The sequence below is a fragment of the Alligator mississippiensis genome, chromosome 13, assembly GCF_030867095.1.
Source record: "Alligator mississippiensis isolate rAllMis1 chromosome 13, rAllMis1, whole genome shotgun sequence".
Lineage (NCBI taxonomy): Eukaryota > Metazoa > Chordata > Crocodylia > Alligatoridae > Alligator > Alligator mississippiensis.
The window spans coordinates 9,062,866-9,083,838 of NC_081836.1; the positions used below are offsets into that span (position 1 = coordinate 9,062,866).

The 20,973-nt window shown below is 55.1% G+C and overlaps 1 protein-coding gene across 7 annotated transcripts in view; it reads right to left on the reverse strand.

Moving 5' to 3' along the window:
* Nucleotides 1-2,540: 2,540 nt before the first annotated feature.
* AGRN (agrin) overlaps nucleotides 2,541-20,973 on the reverse strand; it is a 172,498-nt gene continuing 154,065 nt past the window's right edge. For 3 of the 7 annotated variants that reach the window (XM_059716563.1, XM_059716565.1, XM_059716566.1), the window contains 12 exons: nucleotides 20,636-20,865; nucleotides 19,960-20,094; nucleotides 19,717-19,813; nucleotides 19,007-19,171; nucleotides 18,512-18,623; nucleotides 14,852-14,968; nucleotides 14,518-14,707; nucleotides 13,798-13,885; nucleotides 9,940-9,972; nucleotides 8,502-8,726; nucleotides 7,709-7,812; nucleotides 2,541-5,804 (listed from right to left, as the gene is read on the reverse strand). In XM_059716563.1, the coding sequence (XP_059572546.1) occupies nucleotides 5,647-5,804; nucleotides 7,709-7,812; nucleotides 8,502-8,726; nucleotides 9,940-9,972; nucleotides 13,798-13,885; nucleotides 14,518-14,707; nucleotides 14,852-14,968; nucleotides 18,512-18,623; nucleotides 19,007-19,171; nucleotides 19,717-19,813; nucleotides 19,960-20,094; nucleotides 20,636-20,865 (1,654 nt within the window). In that variant the 3' untranslated portion in view covers nucleotides 2,541-5,646. The remainder of the gene's footprint in view (nucleotides 5,805-7,708; nucleotides 7,813-8,501; nucleotides 8,727-9,939; nucleotides 9,973-13,797; nucleotides 13,886-14,517; nucleotides 14,708-14,851; nucleotides 14,969-18,511; nucleotides 18,624-19,006; nucleotides 19,172-19,716; nucleotides 19,814-19,959; nucleotides 20,095-20,635; nucleotides 20,866-20,973) is intronic. The other 4 variants (XM_019493889.2, XM_019493892.2, XM_059716567.1 and 1 more) reach the window with 2 other exon arrangements.

A 20,973-nucleotide genomic window follows, 5' to 3' on the forward strand; every position in this document is an offset into this window, starting at 1 on the left:
AGCACTCAGCTCTTAAAGCACAGCCTCCTCCAAGGACATCCTGGCCTGTTGCAGGAACAGGCACCGATCATTATGCCTGGCTTGCTAGGCAGGTTTGGCAGCGCAGGGGGGTGAAGTGGCCGGTTTGAGGCCACAGCGAGTCACTGACGGAGAAGGGAATAAAGTCTCCGTCTCTTGATTCCTGGCTGCATGCTCAACTCACTGGAGAGAGCATAAAAGTAAGTCAAGTAGTACAGAGCTTTGTCTTGCTGCCTGTGAGTGTTGGGCCATTGAGTCTAATTCTTGCAGTCCAGTGACAGCCAATACCTGAGGATGCATGGGAAGGAGAAATGCTTCATAAATCCAATTTCCATATCTCCTCACAGACCATCCCTCCCTCTAATCTAGCCACCAACCTCTTCCATTCAATAACATGGACAACAGCAGAGTGGGGTTGACTTCCCTCTTCCTAGCTGAGCTCCCATGAATTGAGCAATGGTGGAAGGGTGTACAGAAAGATCAGAAATACTCCTCACCTCCCACCTCAGAGATGCCTGTGCCTATCTGACCTGACGCCCTCCTCCAGGGACCTTTCACCTACAGGCTGCTCCTTTCTTTTGAGGCCAAGGATTTCAGGAATGCAAATGTGGATAGGGTTGGGCAGCAGCAGGAGTGAGAGCTTTTCAGCCACACATTTAAATATGCTGCAATGGAAGAGAGATCAGGTGGAAAGCTGATACCTCTAGAGACAAGGACAACTGAAACCAGGGCAGGTAAATGCAAAGATGGGAAGGTCTCATTCAAAATAGACATGCCCCTCACCCAAGCTGGCGCAGGGGACAACGCTGGCAGGGTTGGTACAGGTTTGTTTTCGGGGCAGTCGGGAAGGAGTGCTATTTGCTTGCCTTCCCGTTAGTGGAGTGGTTCCTGACTTAGCATCCACTCCTCTCTGCAACTGCAGCCTGCCATAGGCACCTCCAGGCAGATGGAGAAAAAGGGAAAAAAGGCATTATGGGCACCTTGCCAGCCCACAGAATAAACCCAGTGCGTAGGGCCCTGCTTTGCTTTCTGGGCGAGAAGGTGGTGGTTTTTCTCTTGGAGCTTTGCAGCAGCTGGTTGAAACGCCCAGGGAAGAGGGACTGGCTTTGTGAGCTTCTGCCTGTTGCTGCATAATCCTGCACCAGGAGGCTGATTTGCAACAAAACGTGCCCCAGCGGTGAATTGTGTAACCTGTTGCTTAAAAACACTAGCCCCATTGTTTGCCCTTAGAATTGGTAGGCATCTGGCTGTCCATTTAAATATCTTACTTCCTCCCAAGTTGATGTGGATGCGTTAGACCCCAATCAAATGTCCATCATCATCAGGTGTCAATGCCCTTAGCTTTCAAAACCAAGTGGCTTCCATGTCCTGCCGGGACATGGATTTGCTTTTTCACTCCACCTCGTTCTACTGATCATCAGCTTCTGTTTGAACTCAAATCTTGGCTTGCTGCCTTTTTACGCAGTGAGATAGATCTGAGAACAGGCTTAAAATGGCTCCAAAGAGGTGCAGCAGGTAGCCTTGGCAGACAGGGCACCCACGTACTGACCGTGGTATGATGTGACGTGCAGAGTAACCTCTAGCCACGTGGCATTTGCAATTATCCCATCACACTAGGGCTCTTTGCCTCGCCGAGGATGAAAGCCAAGGTGCTAACAGCTGCTACCTTTGTGCAATCGTCTTGTGCTACCAGTAATTATGTTGCAGCATCCAGGGCTTTCCAGCATGGTGGAACATCATCACAGACCCGTGGCACAAAGGCTGAAACACACTCGGCATTCGTGAGCTGCCCAGTGAATGAGAAATAAAGACTTGCTTGCAATTAAGGGGTGGTCTTACAGGTTTCAAGGGCAGGACAGAGAAAGATGTTGCTAGGGGAGTTATGCCTTAATTGGACTATCCAGTCTATATGAGTTGTGGGTCACCATGCTGAGACCCACAAGCAAAGGGCAATAAGTTTTTCCAGCATCATCATGTGGCTGCATCTTGGTCCTGAACCCAGGGAGATGAATGTCAAGGGGAGCCCGCTGCATGGCTATAGTATGCCTTTCCATGGGAACCATTTCCAGCACATTCAAGATGCGATGCATTTTAGGAGTCACAGTGGAGAGACCCAAACCAGATTAGGCAAGAGACTCTACGATGTTTGAGGGCAGCCAATAGAAAGGGGTGTGGAAAGCAGGGAAAATATTGGTGTGGTTGAGCAGGTGGAAAAATTCAGCGTGAGATCATCCGTCCCCAGGGCAGTGTAAGTGTTTGAGTCTTTGGCTTTTGGGTGCAGGCGGGGCTGGATACAGAGCGAGTTTCCCGAGCAGGGTAAATTGGGAAGGGATAACAGGATACAGAGAGCACGGCTGGACTGATTGATCATTTTGGCTCGGAGATAAACAGCAGCTAAGAAATGGTTTGGATTTTGGGCAGCCCCCCCTCCCCGTGGTGTTACACTGGCGGGTCTGATGCGTGGAGGCAGAAGGCAGCCCTGCGCCCCGGAGAGAAACAGCAGCAGGTCCCTTTTAAACACGTTTAATTGTTTCCAAACTTTATTTCATGGTGATTGACGAAAGACACAAGTTAGTAATGGTTATATCATGCTGCTCCTCTACTGTGCATTGCCCTTCAGAAGTCATACAGCAGGTCACAATGATCATTACGTTACCCTAAAAAAAATGAAGCCACGTGGACAGACAAATTTAAAAAATAGCCAAAAAAAAAAAAGTTAAAAAAAACAGGAACCCCCCCCCAAAACCCCAAACCCAACCCCAAACATCCATGTCGCTTTGTACATATGAGTTATAAATGCTGTTAAAAATAAAGCCCCAGTTAAGTGCATGGCCCCTTGGGAGCGCTCCCAAATGCGCCGTTGGTTCAAGATGCTTGACGACAAGGACACAATGTTTTGTTTTAAGGCATCTCCAAGCCCCAGCAAAAGCAGACAGTGTTTTGTTTTCTTTTTTTTTTTTTTATTATTATTTTTTTTGCAGTAACCTTGGCTTCATTTTAGTGGCATTCTGGGAAATTTAGCAGCTTTCTCTGTGCATGTTTCTGCCTCCCCCGCATGGGGATCTTCAGCCCTCGGGATCCACTGTTGAGGCTGCACTGTCCAGCTAGAGCCTAAGTTTCAAACTACAGGCAGAGAGAGGGGTTTGGTTGTCTTCCTTCCCACCCTGAACCCCCGCAGTCCTAGTTAGCCGCTGGCTACCTACACCGTGGGAATAAAGTACAGTAGTCAGTCTGCTTTACAACACAAGCACATTACTCTCCATCAGGAACCACAATATATTTACAGTAGCCACTTAAAATGTTGTATCGCCACACACACACGCACGCGCACACACACACACCATACTGGAGTCTCCACGTTGTCTCCCAGGGGGCATGAACCCAACTAAGTCACTAACCACCCTGGACAGCAACTGCTCAGGCATGGATTTCCATAGAGGACATGAAGGAAGGGCTTTTGAGCTGGGATGGAAGTCTGATTTCTTTAAGCTGGATCTAGGAAAGTAAAGAGATGGAAACAGAAGACACTGACAAGGGATATCAAAAAGCCCCCTCCTCCCCCCACCCCCTGCCCCTTCTCTAGCCCCAGCAAATGGATACCCCCATGCAGAAGAAGGCATCTCTGGAAGGTTTTGACACACGCTAGTCCAAGGCATCTGTGATGACACGGGGTTTGGTGGCAGCAGGACAACCCGTGCACCTTCAAAGAGAACAGTGGTTTTACCGGCGTGCTGCTCCCCTCCATCCCACCTGCCTTCAGATCATGCCCTGAGGAAGGTGATTTTGGTTTTGTGGCTCACAACTTAGTTCACAGCTTTTGGTGGGAGTCAGGGGGGGCAGCGGCAAGGCCAAAAAACTGGCTGTGAAACAGTCCCACTTGGTGCAGCCAGTTCCTAACATCAATTTGTAAAAGGGAGGATCTGTCACATTAATGCCACAAGCTGCAAAATGTGGGCTTTTCATGCGATCAAGCCATGCCAACTGCCTTGCTCTGGGTGGAAAGGGGGATATAAGATACTAGAAAGCACTGGCTGGTTCCTCCTATGGATAAGGAAGTGGACAATCCTTTGCAGGGACTCTAGCATCAGGGGCGTTGTTTCCTTAAGAAGAGAATCAGCATTCGCATACAAACATATATACGGATATATTTAATGGACTCTCTCTTGCACACACGCACACACGCACTAGGTTTGTAGGTGGCGTTACAGTATTTGCATCATAGTTTGCTTTTACAAGGAATGATTTGCAATGGGGGTGGGAACAAAATAGCATTTAAGAAAAGCCCACAAACCACCCTGCCTCCGTCTTTGTCTGTGTGCTGCACTGCAAGGCTCCGGCCCTGTCCCCAGTGATGCTACTGTTTGTATTCCCGTAGTGCCGGGGAGGCTCTGAGCAGAATCGGGGCCTGCCATTGTGCTGGCCATTGCCAAAACCATGTAGTCAATGGCTTTCATGGTGCTACCACAGAAGCAGAAATCCTTAGGACAGCTGGTCCAAGACCTCATCTCTGTATATGGAGGGCAGGTCTTTTCAGGGGGCTGGAAAAGGGGTGGGATAGGCACAGAAGTGTGCTTCCAATGGATCCAAATGAAAACCAATCCCGGTCCTGTGCCTTCAGGTCTGGTTGACCTTCCCGGGAGATGGGGAGGGTGCCGGGGGCTCCGAACCCCAAAACATCCAACGGCCTTTGCACTGGCTTGAGGGGAGGATGAGTTTTGGTAAACAACCAAGGCTCTTGGAAACAGCAGCAAAGCCAAGTGGGCAGATCTGGGACACGTCCGGCTAAAAATAAAGCCTGGAAATAGGTTTTGCAGCTGCTTCTGCATGTATCCAGGAGGAGGAGAGGGCTTAGCACGAAAAATAAAGATGATGCCACCTCTTTCTCGGCCAAATTAATAACAAAAAAAAAAAAAAAATCATCTTCACACTGGCAAGTTGACAAGGAGATGCGAGGCGAGACAAAACCCTGGCTCCCCAGCCTACTGGGAGTTGGTTCGGGTCTCACCTCCAGCCAGTGACAGCCCCGACCGGAGGAAAGATGCACTTGCAATCCCTATGCGCAATTACGGAGAAAAAAATGGGGTGAACATGGAGCGGGGAAGAGGCCTGAAAACCAACTCAATCCCCCGGCTTAGGAGACAGCTTCTCCATCGAGCCAGGGCTGAGGGATGCAGTGGCGTGGAAGGGGAAGGCTGTGTCTCCACAAAGGCCATGGGGTCTTAGCAGCACCAGGATCCTTTCCTTTCCCCCTCAAGGGAAGGGGGGCAACCACCAGAGCAATAAAATAAGAAAAAAAAAGAAAAAAAAAAGCTTCAAGTATGACTGAGAAATCATGAATGGAAATTTCCAAGGCGGGATGCTACAGGGTGTGTGTTCCTTTCTCACTTCTCAGAGACTTGATTCAGGGCTTGTTCTTTGTTGCTGCTGCTCACAGTCCGACCAGCCTGGATACACTGCAACCAAACAAATAACCGGAAAAAAAAAAAGGTGGGGGGGAAAAAGTGTTTCTTCCCCCCTCGGTCCCCACCTCCCCCCCAAAAAAATATAAAAAGCAATAAGTTTACAAAAATAGAAAATAATTACAGCAATAGGCAGGAGGGGGGAGGGGGTACGAAGGGTCCCTGGGGTCTATTTGGCCGAGCAGTGTAATATCGTGGGTTTGTTTAAAGCGTCCTCCACCAGGTGCAGTTCTTGGCGGTCGACTATCACGTCCCGTATGCAGCCGGTGAAGCCGGTGCTGTAGGCTTTGGGCAGCTTGTGAGCCACGCTGAGCTTCTCCATTCCCCCTGCAAGAGACAGGACAGGTCAGAGCGCGGAGCAAAGGATGGGGCTCTGGTCTGTCTAGATGGGCAGCGGCCCTGTTTCGGAGATGTGGGGTTTCCAGCCCCGTGCTAATTCTGCCCCCCATCTCGCCCTGTTGGTGCCAGGTTAGACTACGGAGGGCTGTGACTCTCCTTAGGTGGGCTGGTTGCCGGGATGGCGTTATGTGATGGCTGCACAAGAGGAAACAAGACAGTTTCCAAGTGTCGGCATCCTCACGTTTTGGGGTTTCTGTGTCCTGGATGCTTGATGAAGGAGTCTGATTAAACTAAGCCCTTTTCGGATGTGAAGACCCAGGTTAACACACCTGCATATCTCCACACCCATGATAACCCCGTTGATGCTAATGAGATGACACACAGCTCTATGCCTAGAGGACTGTGAGCTCAAATGCTCCTCTGGGAAAGGGGTGAGAAGTGCCCAGAGTCCTACCTTTTTTCTCAGTCCAGAAAACCCTCACATTTATGTCCCACAGCTGGAACCATAAGGACATGAATCCTGACATGGGCTCGGGTAAGAGGGAAATAGTTCACGGGGCAGCATTTGAAACCTGGGTCTGATTCTCTGTCTGGGTAGTTGCAGAAAAAGCCACTGTGACAAGGACTGCCGAGCTCCAGGCATGGCTGCTTCTGGCATCTGGGATGCCAACCTCCTCCTGCAGTCCCTACCACCCCGGCGCCCTGGATCATGAACAAGGCACATGGGTCTTTGTTCCCCAGACAGGGTCACCGACATGGTGAGGTCCTGGCCAGGGCTGCCTGGGAGGTTGTGGTCAAGCTGAGGGCAGAGCTCTGCTTTCTGAGGCATGTGTTACCCACAAAACCACGGTGCCTCCCTACGTACGGCTTTGACGGCTGCACAAGCACGGGCCGGCTGTGAAAGGAAACCAAGCCCCTTTGTCGAGTGCTTCAGAGGAGTGCGTGGCTGGCAGCGCGCTCCCTGGGACTGTCCTTCACTGCTTGCAGCCAAGAGCCCCTTGGGTGCACTTCTGGCCTGTTAGGTGCACACTAGAGAAAATGAGGGTTGGAAGAGACTGCAGGAGGTTGTCTAATCCAACCCCCTGCTCCAAGCAGGACCACCCCCAAATACATCATCCAAGGGTTTGTCTAGCCGGGTCTTAAAAACCTCCAAGGATGGAGATCCCACAGTCTCTCTAGGTAGCCTGTTCCAGTGCTTTACTACTCTCTTATTGAGAGTTTTTCCTAATATCTAACCTTGCAGCAACTTGAGCCCATCGCTCCTTGCTCTGTCATCTGCCACCACTGAGAACAGCCCAGCTCCATCCTCTTTGGACCCCACTTCAGGGAGTTGAAGGCTGCTATTAAATCCCCTCTCAGTCTTCTCTTCTCCAGACTAAATAAGCCCAGTTCCCTCAGCCTCTCCTCATCAGTCATGTGCCCCAGCCCCCAAACCATTTTTGTTGCCCTCTGTTGGACTCTCTCCAGTGTGTCCACATCCTTTCAGTACTGGGGGGCTCAAAACTGGACACAGTACTGAAGATGTGGCCTCACCAGTGCTGAATAGAGGGGAATAATTACTTCCCTTGATCTGCTGGCAACGTTCCTACTACTGCAGCCCAGGATGCCGTTAGCCTTCTTTGCAACAAGGACACACTTGGCTTATATGTAGTTTATCGTCCTCTGAAGCCCCCGGGTCCTTTTCTGCAGAGCTGTCCCCAGCCTGTACCGGTGCATGACATTTGTTCCATCCTAACCACAGGGCTTTATACTTCTCCTTATTGAACCTTATGAGATTTATTACTATCATGAGATATCTTTGCAAAGAGATGAGAATTGTGTATCTCAATCCCTTGGGGGAATGTAAATCCCTGAGACATGTTGTTCCTTTTTCCTTCCCAGGTCCCACTTACCCAGCCAGAGGGCCCCATCCGTGTCTAGCTGTGTTGCTCCAAGTGGGGATGAACCAGTGATGGGGGCTTCGTTGCCCACCTGCAAGGAGCCCTCTCTCTGCACTCTGTTCTCGGCAGAAAGAGAGGAAGGGAGAACAGAGCAGATTAATGCACACAGCAAAGAGTCCTGGGATGGGCCTGGAGCAGAGCTCTGCTTTACACTGACTGCAAAAGGTGCCCAGGGGGTCCACCGATGTGCATCAGCCCCCCACTGCCCTGCTCCACCTTAAAGCACCTTACTCCTGGCCTCTCTTCTGGGCGTTGACACGCCGCAGGGATCCATGCCAGCAGCCACTGCTTCCTCCTACTCCCTCTGGACTCATCAGCAGAAACCACTGGCATCCCAGCCACGCGAGGAGCTCACCACTCCCTGCTCCACCAAGATAAATAAAAACCACCCAGGCGGGGGACGGCGCGGGCCCAGCATAAACAGAATGTCAAGCTCTTGGGCAGCCCAAAGAAAGGGCACAGACTGTCAGCACCTCCTGGGGCCTGCCCCTTCGACATATCCTGGCACCGGGGGCAGGCAAGTCAAGGCACACGCTCTCCAACGCTGCATTGCCCAAATGCCACTCCTCTATTATTATCTGCAGGGCTCAGTGACCCTCAGAAACCAGGGGGGTGGGTGGGGAGGGGGCACAGATCCAAGGCCGTGACTCAGATGCCCTAGACTTGACCCTAGCCTGCATCTCGAAAGCACCAAGTGAGATGTCTGCGAGGCTGTTCAGCCTGGTCCCCTCTCGAGCTGCCTCACCTGTAAGCTTTGATATGAACCCACTGGTTCGTGTTGACCGGGACGGTGGAACGCAGGACGACCGGCTTGGAGCCGAGGTCGTAGGTCATTTGCACGTGGCCGTTCACGATGGCCAAGGCAATGTAGTCCGAGCGCTCCAGCCCCTTCCCGCTCCACAGGATCAAGCCTTGGGTGGCCTCCGTCTTGATGCTCAGTTCGAAGTGGTTGGATTGCAAGGCCTTCTCGCTGCGTCAGGGTGGGAGAACATAGGCCAGAGTTAGAAAGGGTGTCGTGGTGGCAGGAAGCTGCCTCCTGAGCGAAGAGCGGGGCAGGCAGACCCTCAGAGCAGCAGGGTTGGTGGGCTAACCCTTAAATGCAGGTTGGGGACCCAGCCATATCCCCTCCTGCCTCCCCAGGGCTGTGGAGCTGAGGCATGGGCTGAGCCAAGCCACAGGACAGAACAGGGTTCACAGCCATTGTGGCCCAATGGTCCACAGGCCCCAGAGGACAGTGGGGAGGGGGCTGGGGACAGGGCCCCATCCTGCAAAAGGACGGCGCTGCAAGTAAAGCAGGCTTTGAGATGGGGGTGGTTCGGTACAAAGGGAGCTCTGCAGGCCAGGCTAGGAGGAGTCTGTGGGTTTGCCCTCTGTCTGGTCTCCCCCGAAGTGCCAGGCTCCTTCCCTGCATGGCTCATCTGCGCCAGGATCTGAGCAAGGAGCATCTCCAGCTTGCAGAGGGCTGGAGCATGGAGTGCAACCCCCTGCAGCTAGGCTGCCTTCCCACACCTCTCACAGGGTGCCACGGGGTGAAGGATGAAGACAGGGAGCTTCTCCACACCCTGGCCCCACAGCCTAACCCCGCCTGGGAACGGAGACCCTGGGCTGAACACTCCTGCTTGGCTTGGCTCTAGCAAGGCAGCAGAGGCCTCCTCCTCCTGGAAAGCAGAGCATCAGGGGGGACACCCAAAGGAACCTCCCTGCCCCCCTGACCCTGCATCTCAGCTGCTCTCAGGATAAGGCAGAAGGACACTGTCCCCCAAACCCAACTCTTCTTGGGGCTGAAGCAGAAGCCGCCAGGAAGGCAGGGAGTCCTTATCCATTCTCCCAGGAGGCCACCAGAGGCAAGACCCTGCCCACACCACTGACACATGTGCACACAGACGACCAGACACAACAGACAGCAGCACAGGAAGCATTTTATTTTTGAGGGACGCTGCATTTCTAGTGCCAGAAGGCACCCCCCCGCAATTGCCACCGCCACCCTGCTCACCCATGGGCACTTGCTGTATCTGGTGTGCGCTCAGTGCGTGGGTGCGGAGCAGGTCACTGTTAAAAGGCCAGGGCTTGCTCAACCTCACATCGTCCCTTCCAAATAAAAAGCCAAGCACAAAGACACACGTCCCGCGAGCAGAGAGGCAGCCACGTGGGAGCACACGAGCAGAAGCCGGGCGGAGACTCACCTGTGGTCTGCGGGATAGTCCAGCACTTCGGGACTTAGAAGCAGGAAGAAAGGGGAGGCATGCGATAAGCGCGAGAGGAATACAAGGACCCTGCCCACACGGACCTGAGGGGCACTGAGCACAGCACGGGCAACGGGCAGCTGCCCTGGAGGGAAGTGGGAACTCAGGTGTCCCAGGGGACTGGCACTAATGAGGGTCAATTTGCATTGTGCTGCTTAGGGGTAAATTCGCAGGGTGCTGCTTAGTGCACTCTTACTTGGATTCTCGCTCTGAACTGGAACGTGGGTCCACCAGGATGGGATCCATCATGGGGACAGAGGGACTACAGGTACCTCTGCTAATGACCCAGCTCCCTTTTTTGCCTGCTGGGACTTGCACTGCCACCTACGCGCTGCCAGGAGGGCAATAGGATATTCACAGCTCTTGGCCTCCAGCCCCAATCCCCATCCAGAAGGGTCTTCAGCAGCCAACATGAAATAGATTGGTGGATCCCAGCCTACTTCATCATGGGCAGGTGCCTGCCACGGGAGAACTGGGCTCCATGTGGGCAGAGGGGACACGGACTGAGGCAGGATGCCAGTCTCTGGGACTACGGATCCTGCAATATGATGGGCAGCTCTGTTCAGGTGTGCTATGGCCAGCAGGTACCAGAAACGGAGTCGAGTAGTCAACGGGTGCGTTACCCGGGATGTGCATCCCGGATCTTTGTGCACGGAGGCTGCAGAAGCTGGTTTCTAGCTGCCAGCTCTCAGGAGCAGCTTTGCCAGGGCAAGCCTGCTGCTGTGCCACCTGCCAAGTCCCAGCTGGAGAAGGGATAAACTCAGCTACAGGTCAGGGCATGCACAGCTTGAGTGGGCACTGCCTGACACAGCTGTGGAGCAGCTCCCCAGGCAGGCTGGGAACCAACAGAAGGCAGGATGCGGTGGGCAGCAGCTTTCCACTCGCCTGGGAGTGTGTTTGGCTCATGCCAGCTTAGAGGGGCTCACTCTGCATTCAGCTGCACGGCAGAGTCAGCGAGCGAGCTATGCAGGGCTCACCCCGTGTTACTAATGGGGTGCTGGGGGTGCCCCCAAAGGCCTGGGTAAGCCAGGCCCTCCCATGCTGCTTCCAGCATGCAGCGTCAGTCAGGCTGCTTTGTTCGCTGCCTCCCTTGGGGCAGACATGCGTGCATGCAGGCTCGCAGCCTCCGGACCCTTGCTCTGGCTTGTGGCTCTGAGGGGATGGGATGGGATGGGATGGGAGGCACTGGGCTGGTCACATCACACACATACACACACACATACACACACACTATGGTGATATCAACTGTGCTGCTCCCCACGCTGCATCCTACCAAGGCAGGCATGTGCCAAGCTTGCTCTGGAGAGGACTCTTCTCCCTCTGCCAGACCTTGCTCTGCCTGGCATGGTTCCTGGCGGAGGGGTCTCAGGCCCAGCTCCGCGCTCCTACCTCCCTGCTTTATGCCCTGCTAACTCCCAGGATTTGCCCCAGCTTCCTGTGGTGCAAAGTGGAGCAGATTCGGGTCCCCCCAGCCTTCTCGCTGCTCACTGATTAACCCCTTCATTGATGCCAAATAGGGACTTGCCAGGGATCTCCCAGTCCCTTTCTCCCCTACCCCTCCTGAGCCCTTGCCTGCCTGTTCCCCTAACCACACCTGAACGGATGAGACTAACTTGTATGTGTTGCTGAGATAGGAGCCAGGCCCTACTATGGTCAGTGCCCAAACTCCCCATGCTTCCTTTGGGGCCAAGATGCCCCTCCTGGACCCTGAGACCAAAGCCCCTACATGAACCCCAGCAACCACCTCTGCCCCATGACCCTGACTGTGAAATGGAAATGGCCCCATTGCAAAGCCCTGCTCTTCCCTGGTTCTATGAACACCCCAGATGCTGGGCATTGCCCGCTCTCCAGCCTTGGGTACTGTGGCAGGGAGCGGAGGTGAGGGAGTGATGCCCGGGTATGCAGAGGAGTCTGTCGGGTGGTGGAAGTGGCTGGCTGGTAATGTAGGGGGTGGGATTCTACTTACGCTGGGATCTCATTAGTCAGTTGGCTTGAAAACAAAGAAACAAGGACATTCAGAAGAGACAGACGGACAGTCAAAAAGCGACAAACAACATCTCTCCAGAGACAGTGGTGAGGAACCAGAGTGGGAGAGGAAGGGAAGGGCTGAGCGCCATCCATCGCCTTGTTCCAGAGATGCAGAAATGCACCCTGCGCTGGGGGCTGGGAGCTGAGGGAAGGGTAGGAAGATGGCTGTGGTCTGGGAAGGGCCTGGGGCTGCTAAGGGGTGGGAAAGTGGCAGGAGCAAGGGCACGCCAATGCATGGCCTGAAGCACACTCTGTACTAGCCTTCACTGAGCCTAGGAGAGCAAGCCCTGAAGGCTGTGCTGGAATCGGGAAAGATTTCCCCCCTGCAGCCAGGGAGCTCTGCCATGGGTGGGTCCTGTTGCTGGAGGACTGTACTGAGATGGCTGGGGTGCAGAGGGCCAGGCCATGCTAGAGGAGAGACGGGAAGGGACTGAGGCCCAGCCTGTCTCCTTCAGCCATCGCTCCGAGATCACTGGGGTCCATTCTGCCCCAGCACCCCCTCCAGGGATCCCTCCTGGATGAGGGCAAATCCTGTCCTCTTATGTTGCAGTGAGCCATCGGACCAGATGGTGCCTTCACCTCACCCCTACCTCTTTGCTGGGCTCAGCGTCCGAGGCCGGGACTGAGATGCGAATTTGGCCAGCGCGTGTTTCCGAAATGGGAATGCACCCCCTACCCAGCAGCCCGGGGCAGCCAATTCAGACTCCTACATGGATGGAAGTGGGAGCACAGGGCCTGCCAATGCGAGGTCAGGTTTGGCTTAGGGGCGCCGGCACAGCAGACCTTGGGCTGAGTCTTAACTCGGGGCCCCAAACCCCAGGACCCTGGGGGTGGTTCTGGTCTGGATCCAAGCTCTGCACCTGAGTCCTGCCTTACCTGGGAGGGAGACGGATGGAGGTGGGGGGAGACAGACAATGACTAGAGACCAAGACAGACAGAAACAGGTGAGCCCAGAGAGGCCAGGAGTGTGCACCTGGGAGAAGAGTGTGGCAGTGCTCCTGAGGTCCCTCAGGGAAGGGGCGTTTATACAGCAGGTCCTGAAATGCCTGCCTCCCACACTCCTTAGCTCTTCCATCTTAGGCCTGGGCAAACTCATCCTCAACATGGCAGGAAACTCATGCTCTCTTCTCCGCCCCTCTGGCCTTCCACCCTAAATAATCCTGGATGTAGCAACACATGGTTGCCACACCACAATGCAAATACTGCCATTGATGCCCCCAGGCAATGACCTACAGCAAGTCAGGATGACTCTGGTCAGGGCAGCAGCTTGAGAGAGCAGATTGCTCCCAGCTTAGGCGGCATGTGGGCACCAGATGTCTGGACAGCAGCTGCCAGCTGGGCTGAGCAGACAAACTGGTGAGATGTTCTTCTCTCACACGTCAAAGGGCTTTTCTATGCCTAGAAGCTCTGCTGCGATAAAGTGGGCCATGAACGGAAAGCAGAATAGCTAATGCAGAGTAATGCCAAGTGTGGATGCACCAATTACAGAAGAACAGTGCATTTTGCCTAGTCTAGTTTAACCCACTTCCAAATCAGACTAAGCTCGCTTGGAAAACGAGGCACTCGTACTCTAGTGTAGGAGTCCACACACCTGGGGTTTAATCAGCCAGGTATTCTGGAAGAACCCGAGGTGGAGAAGGAAAGGGGTGAAACTCCAGCTCTGTCGTCCAGCTGCAATGCAACTTTCCTTTGACCTACAGGTTTGCCACCCGCTAACACCTGGCCCCTGGTTTATCCTCCTGGTTCAGTTCAGCTCAGCAGCTGAGTTACCTCTTTGTCACGGCGTTGTGGTATTCCATGTAGGTCCTGCCATCAAAGGCAATGGCCTCGGAGTCCCCGGCTGCCTTCTCGATGATCACTTGGGGCGAGGAGGAGAATGAACATGCAGTGAGGTTAATCCCATAGGTCAGCAGTGAATCAGTGCCACGTGAAAGGCTCCCAGTGGCTTGCAAGCACGTGTCCAAACTGCCTGCTCTTAGGGTCTGTTACCAATATGAACCCCAGGCGTGTCCCCAGCATGATTTGCTGCACCTCAGATGCCTCTCAAGGGACATCTTTACAACCAGGTGACATCTTTACAACCCAATTCTTTGAAACCCCCTTGGCTTCAAGGCAGAAGTAAGTGACCTGAGGCAGAGGCTCTGCCATGGTTTGGCTTGGAGATGTTAGATGTATTTAGAAGCCAAGAGGGTTTGGGGAGGGGCTCGGTGGCAGCCGGGAGAGAGGACCCACCGGGCTGCTTTGTATTTCTGGAGAATGAGGGGCCAAGAGTGGAGAGGAATGAGGTGCTCTGGATCTCAGCTGCATTGGGAGAAGCAAAGGAGGGGGTCACTGAGGGGGCAAGTGAGGTGTATATATAATGTGCTAAGCCTGGAGAAATGGTGGACTGTCTGCTAAGCTGCATGGTGCAGCAATGGCCAAGCCATTGCCACCAGGGAGCACCGCAATGCCACCCCCATGCTCATCCCCCCGCAGCTGTGCTGGCCTCACCTTCCTCGCAGTGGGCACCGGAGAAGCCCCTCTGGCAGGCGCACTCGTAGCTCTCCAGCCGGGGATTGCACATGCCCCCGTTCCGGCAGGGGTTGGGCTTCTGGGTGCAGGGGTGGGAGCGGAAGGTGGAGATCTCGATGGCGCTGCGGATGTTCTCCTTCTTCAGGACAGGGATCCCCTTAATGGAGATCTGAAGGGGGCAGGGGAGACACGGAGGGAGAAAAGTGTGAGGGGGACACACCGCTTCCAGGTGGGCATGGACAGGGTCCACGTGACAGCGGTACGTGGCCCCCAGAGAGGTGAACCTCTTGTGGCCTCAAACCCGTGGCCTTACCCTCTGCAAGGCGCCATCGAAGCTGGTGGAGATGGCCGCGGCGCGAGCCAGTTTGCTGAAATCGGGCGCGCCCCCGACATACAGGGGCTCCTTCAGGTTCAGGAAGGCATGAGGCACCTGGGGAGGGAGAGGCGGGCGAGTGAGAGAGGAGCCTGGAGCTGGGACACGGAGGAGACGGGGGCACAGCCCCAAGCCCAGCCCCGCGGTCTGTCCAGGCTGGGCGCCGCCAGGGGGGACTCTGCTCACGACAGCTGCACTGTGTGGTCTGGGGGGGGGCCTTCACAATGGAGAGAAGGAGTGAGACATCACCTCCCTGCCTGCCCCAATGGATGCCAGTGGTCTCTGCGCTCCCTTGAAGGCAGGGACCAAATCCCGAGGGCAGGTGCCCAAACAGGAGGTGCTCCAGGAAGGGGGTGTCCCTTCTCCCTAGGGTTTCCACCTCTCCCATGCACTGCTCTCACCCTCTACTGGCCACACTAAAGTGCTACAGCTACTAGCACGGCTCCCCTCCACCGATCTCACCTTCCTCCAGGTCAGGACGGCTTCTCATGGCCACAGGCTTCAGGAACAGATTCAGTCTCCCGCCATGGGAGAACCGTCCTCTGCACTTTCACATATGGGATCCCCAGGCACTGGGGGATTGCGGCTTGCCCAGGGTCCCAAGGTGGCTGAGTTGAGACTAGAAACCACCCCCTATGTTCCCTCAAGATGCCTCGTGCCCTTCTCCAGGGGCAGCAGAAGGGCTGCCAGTCGGGCCACGGAGCAAACCAGGCGTGTCTCAAGAATCCCAGCACCCGTTCGGGCTCCATCACTCCTCATCACGTCCGTTCAGGGCTAGAAATCTCCCTCTGGGCCATCAGAGCTACTCAGGCCTCAGGGATGCTGCATGATGTTCACTCAAGCTGGGGAGCTGAGCTTGGGGTTGACATCAGAGGCCTAAAGAGCCATCACATGTGCCGGCACTGGATCAGATTATGGGCTGCAGCGTGAAAGGGTGTGGGGTCAAGGGGTCTCCTTCAAGGAGATGCACCCGCCCTGACCCAGACCGTGAAGTTCTCACATGTCAGTAGGAAACCAGAGCAAGGATTTTTTGGGGAAGGTGCCAGGCTGACACCCTCACCAAAGCACAAGACTCCAAATAAATGCAATCTGGCTCCTTTTTACACGCGGGTGTTGCCCTAGACTGCCCCAAATTGGAACTGAGTGTGTTTCATAGACCCCGTATGGAAATAAATTAAGGGAGATTCTCCTTTAGTTCAGAAAGAAGGGGTTTGTCAATTGGAGGTAGAGAGATCTGGGCCCTCACCTTGCTGTCACCACCCAGCCCTGCAGTGCAGAAGCCACCAGCAAGTCCCCGGTAAATCTTTGACCAAGGCACCTGGGATTCCCCGAGCAATGGTCGAACCTCTCCCCCACGCCCCTTCAACACGGTACCCTGCTAAGGTACTTGGATGGCCGACTCGGAGGCAGAGCAGCCGGGCATAGACGCAGTTACACTAATCGCTAGCTAATGCTGTGTGGAGTTAACACGAGAAGAATGGCAGGATTACTGAAATGCCTCGGTGTAAAACGTGGCTCTCTGAAATTAATGAAGGAAAAGAAACACGCGCCTCTAGTCTACCGAGCTCCAGAAGGTGGATCGCTCAGATGGAAAGGGGTGGGAAGGTGGAAATGAGCACGGATGGCTTGGTTTTGGATGGAGGAATGGAGAGCAACGTGCGGATGGCAGATGAGATGGAGGTGCGGCAGGTTATACTTATCTTTACCTTACGGGATTTCTGAAATCCAGACAGCGGGGAAGGGAAAAATACAAGTGAAAAATCAAAGGGAAAAGAACAGAGAGAGAAAAAGAGAGAGAGAGAAATAGGAGATCAGTGGGTAACATCATAACATGCAGGGCTGTAAGTGCATTGCCTAAAAATATGTCCCCTCGTTAGCAGGCAATTAAGAGAGGAAGGGTGCAGAATGGAGCAGCAGGGGGGCTGTGCCAGTGCTGGCCCTGTTGGGCAAGCTGCTGTTTGAGAAAGGGCAATTTTAACACTGGAGGAAGCTTGAAAAGCGGGGATAGAAGCTTTTACGGAAAATCACAGGCCCTCAGCCCCCTGCCTTCACTGTTCTGCCGCAGAGAGCGGCAGCTGCTGAATCAAAGGGCTCCGAGGACTCGTGTCTTCCTGCAGGCACAGAAGACACGCCGTGCAGTGCACGTCTTCCCATGCACTGTACGGCACCCTGCATGAGGAGGCGGCCAAGGGCGAGCTGCACGGGGCAGCACTGCAGCAGGGGGCATGTGGGTGGAGATGGCATGGCTTGAATGACAGCCATGCACCACTACACTAAACTAGGCTGTCAGCACAGGTGAACTGAATTCCCCATCACTGAATTCCCACTGAAACCCACCAAATTTAGATAGGGAGAGACACCCAAGCCAAGCGGCCTGGATGTCTCCTGCAGGAAGGGTCATATCCTTTGCCCAGAGCTTGGGACAGGCATCCAATCTTCCTGCTGTGGGTGCAGGACATCCACCACAGAGGTGCTCCCATCATCTGGAATCCTGCTTTGCAGGCGATGTGCCCACCCACCCTTGGGCTTGATCTCCTCCCAGGGCTGGTGCCCTGTGATGTGAGAGAGGGGATGTTGGAGAAGTGTGGGCCCACGGTGGGGGAGAAATGGGAAGGGCAGGGAGACCTGGGCCCCCGCTGGGTGGATGAGGGTGTTGGGGTGTGACCTGAGTCCATGTGGGACTCTGTATATCCGAGAGGAGACAGGAAAAGGGGTGAGGGGAAGGTGGGGAGAGAAACCAGACAAACAAGCTGCCAGTCTGCAAGCAGAGCAGAGAGAGCTGACAGATTTCTAAGCAGCACCTGTGTGATCGTGGCAACAGGTCTGAGCTGCTCAATTATTGCAGAAGCCTTCTGCAAAGTGCTGTCTGGCTCTTCCTCCAGCAAGCCTCAGGAAAGGCCCCAGGGCACCAGAGTTGGGTTGTGACTCACACCAGACCCCAGTGGCATGACGGGCAGAGGCTTCCTTCTGCTTCACAGCCTGCCACAGAGCTCTGTACTGCAGCTGCACAGAGAAAGCAGGAAGGGGATGCTTGGCTGGACATTCCCCACCGCTGTCACCCTGGAGTCAGGGACCTGTCAGAGCAAGTGACCGTCTCTCCTGCCAAGGGGATGCCAGATGTGGGCAGTAGTGCAGGTGGGGACAGGAAAAGAGCATGTAACCTCAGCACAGAATAGAACGAGGCCCTGCTTTTACCAGGCAGCTCAGGGAGGGGCTGAGAGCACCAGGGCTAGTGCTGGGCACAGGGCACGTTGGTGCACCACATCTCTGCCAAGACACCTCAGATCTGCTTCAGGTCAGGGACCCCATCAGGGACCACATACACTCCCCACTTTGTTCCTGGGCACAGGGCATGAAGCAGGCCCAGCTCTGGGAAGGCAACAAATGCCCACTAAATCATGCCCACAAGCTTCTGTGTGAGAGCGTCATGCTTGCATAAGTTGAAGAGATCCCAGGCCTGCCCTGGTTGCCAGTCCCTTGCTCCCTGCCAGAGTCAGTGCAGCCACTGACAAATAGCCATGGCCAATCTGTGTTAGAGAGCAGGCAGGTGCCGTGTCCTTCCGGCCCTGGCGCTGGCCTCTCCGTGACGCACCAACTCACCGGTGACTCTCCCATCACCCTCTCGCCGTGGTTAATCCTCATCACCCCCTTGCGCTCGTTCCTCTCCAGGAAGACACTGACCCATGTGTTCAGGGGGATTGGCTCCTTGCTCCTAGGGTGGAGAGAGGTGGGGAAAGCATAGCTGGGGCCCACGCTTTGCCACGGCTGTGTGTGCATGCCCTGAGAGCAAATGCATGTCCCAGAGAAAGCGGGGAGTGAATGCCGCAGGGGACCTGAATGAACAGCAGGAGGCACAGGTGGTCCTGCTGGTGGTCTACAGGTCACACCAACAGCACACCATGGCCAGTCCCCATGCTCTTGGGAGCCAGGATAGGCCCTTTGTAGGAGGCTGGTCTGCCCCATGGATATGAAAGCCTGCACAGACAAGGCAAGGGTGGGAGACAGGAAGGGGAGGTGGGGAGTGGTGCCCCAGATGGAGTCTGCTTCAAAGCCTCTAAGTTATCTCAGGGGACCGTATCACCATGCGGCACTTACCTGAGCACCGCTGCCCCTTTGCCCAGGTCGTATCTGTACTCCAGGTAGCCGTCATGCAAGGCGAGCGAGACAAAGTCCCCTTTGCCATCCGTCTTCTGCCCGTTGTAGAAGATCATGCCGCTGGGGCTCTTGGCCAGGAACACGACCTCCATGGACAACTTTTCCCTGAGAGAAAGCAGGGGAGTCAGTGCCTCTCTCCAAGCCAGCTGCCCCATTGCTATGGCCATGCAAAGTTGGCGTCCCTGATGCAGTCTTTGCCTGTCTGCTCCCTCTCACTGGGATATCTGCACTTTGAGGAGCTGCTGGTGTTGCAGCCAAGTGCCCGTCTAGCGGTGCTGGAGAGCACAGTCCTCTGTTTAGCGATGCAGTAGGCATTGCCTGAAAAGCTGCCTCCCCACCACTGCATCTCCATGCTTCAGTCCCCCTCAGGGCAGGGCTCCATGGCCCACACCTGGCCTCTGCTGACCGACACGGCCCACTTACCCTGCCTGCAGTTCAGTGGGTACCTGCATGGACACAGCATCCCTGTGCCCAGGGTGAGAATGTGTGCCTGGGCTCAGGTTCCTCTATGAAAGAGGAGGAGCAGGCACAAGTGCCAGCCCTCAGGGACAGTCCTTGGTCCTGTCCCTGGTATATCCCAGCCACCCTGAGCATTTCCTGCCTCTTACTCTCCCTCCCCATGGTGTCTGAAGCTGCTTTTTTGCACTTACTGCATATCGGGCACAAAGGTCTGCAGCCCGCTGAGCTCCAGGTAGGAGAAGCCGTTGAACTCCGGGAGGAAGGGCATGGTCTGGTCCTGCTCTGTGACTGAGTCCAGAAACCAGAGAGGTGGAGATGGAGAGAGGAAGAAGAGACAGAGCCATGTCAGTCTGTGCTGCCAGCCCCAAGGCCAGGGGGCGAGTACCCCTTCCACACAGGGAATCTTGTGCCCGTGTACCCCCAGCACCACTCACCGAACTCGCAGAAATCCCCTTCCCGCCCCATGGGGCATGCGCACATGGCACCTCCCTCTGGCAGCACCAGGCAGGTGGCCGAGACGTGGCACGGGCTGGGGTCACAGGGGTTCCTCTCGTCGGCACAGGTTGGACCTGAGTGGGAGACAACCAGGATATCAGCTCACCTGGGGCAGGGACCTCAGGGCTGGGCTGGGGGCTCTGGGTTCCTGCATATGCTGGGGTGGGGAAACGTGCCCCTTTTCAGCAGTGGAAACCCATGGAGCTGCCCAGACTTCTTCCTTCTCACTTATCTCATGGATAGTGAATAGGACTTGAGGCCAGCATGGTGCCATGGAGCTGGGAAGTTCCACCTGACACTAACATCCAAGATGTCTTAGTGATTTATGGGCATATTTGAGCAAAGGGAGATTAACCCTGGGGTCCTGGTCTCCTTCTAGCTCTGGTGACTGATGCTGTCTTCTCAAATTCCTCCCTTGCTGTTTGAACAGGACACAGCATGAGCCAGTGCCTCCCATCCTGAGCCGCTGCTGTGCACTCCTGTTCAGCCGCCACGGGGGGAGCTGCATTTCTGTGGTGCCTGATGTGATCCCACAGGCTTTTGGATTAATTAGAGAAGATGAGCAGGACTCACTAGCTAAGCCCTCCTGGTGCTGCCCAAGCCCTGTCCCCTCACCTGTGTAGGTGGAGAGACACTCGCAGTGGAACATCTCGGCCTCCTTGACGTGGCAGATGCCGCCGTGGTGGCAGGGGTTGGGGTGGCAGGGGTCATTGCCGCACTCGCCCACCCCGCTGCCGTACATCACGTCGCTGCCCTTCTCCCGCAGGTCGTACATCTGGTTGTTCACATCCAGCAGACGGATGCAGCCCTTCAGGCCCGCCGTGGCTGCGGTGCGGTCTGCCACTCTGAGGGGACAGTGGACATGAGGGGCTCAGGAGAGACAGCCTGTCCAGGCCACGAAGGGCTATGTGGGCCAGCGGGTCGCTCTGGCTAATTGCCACTGAGATTTCAGG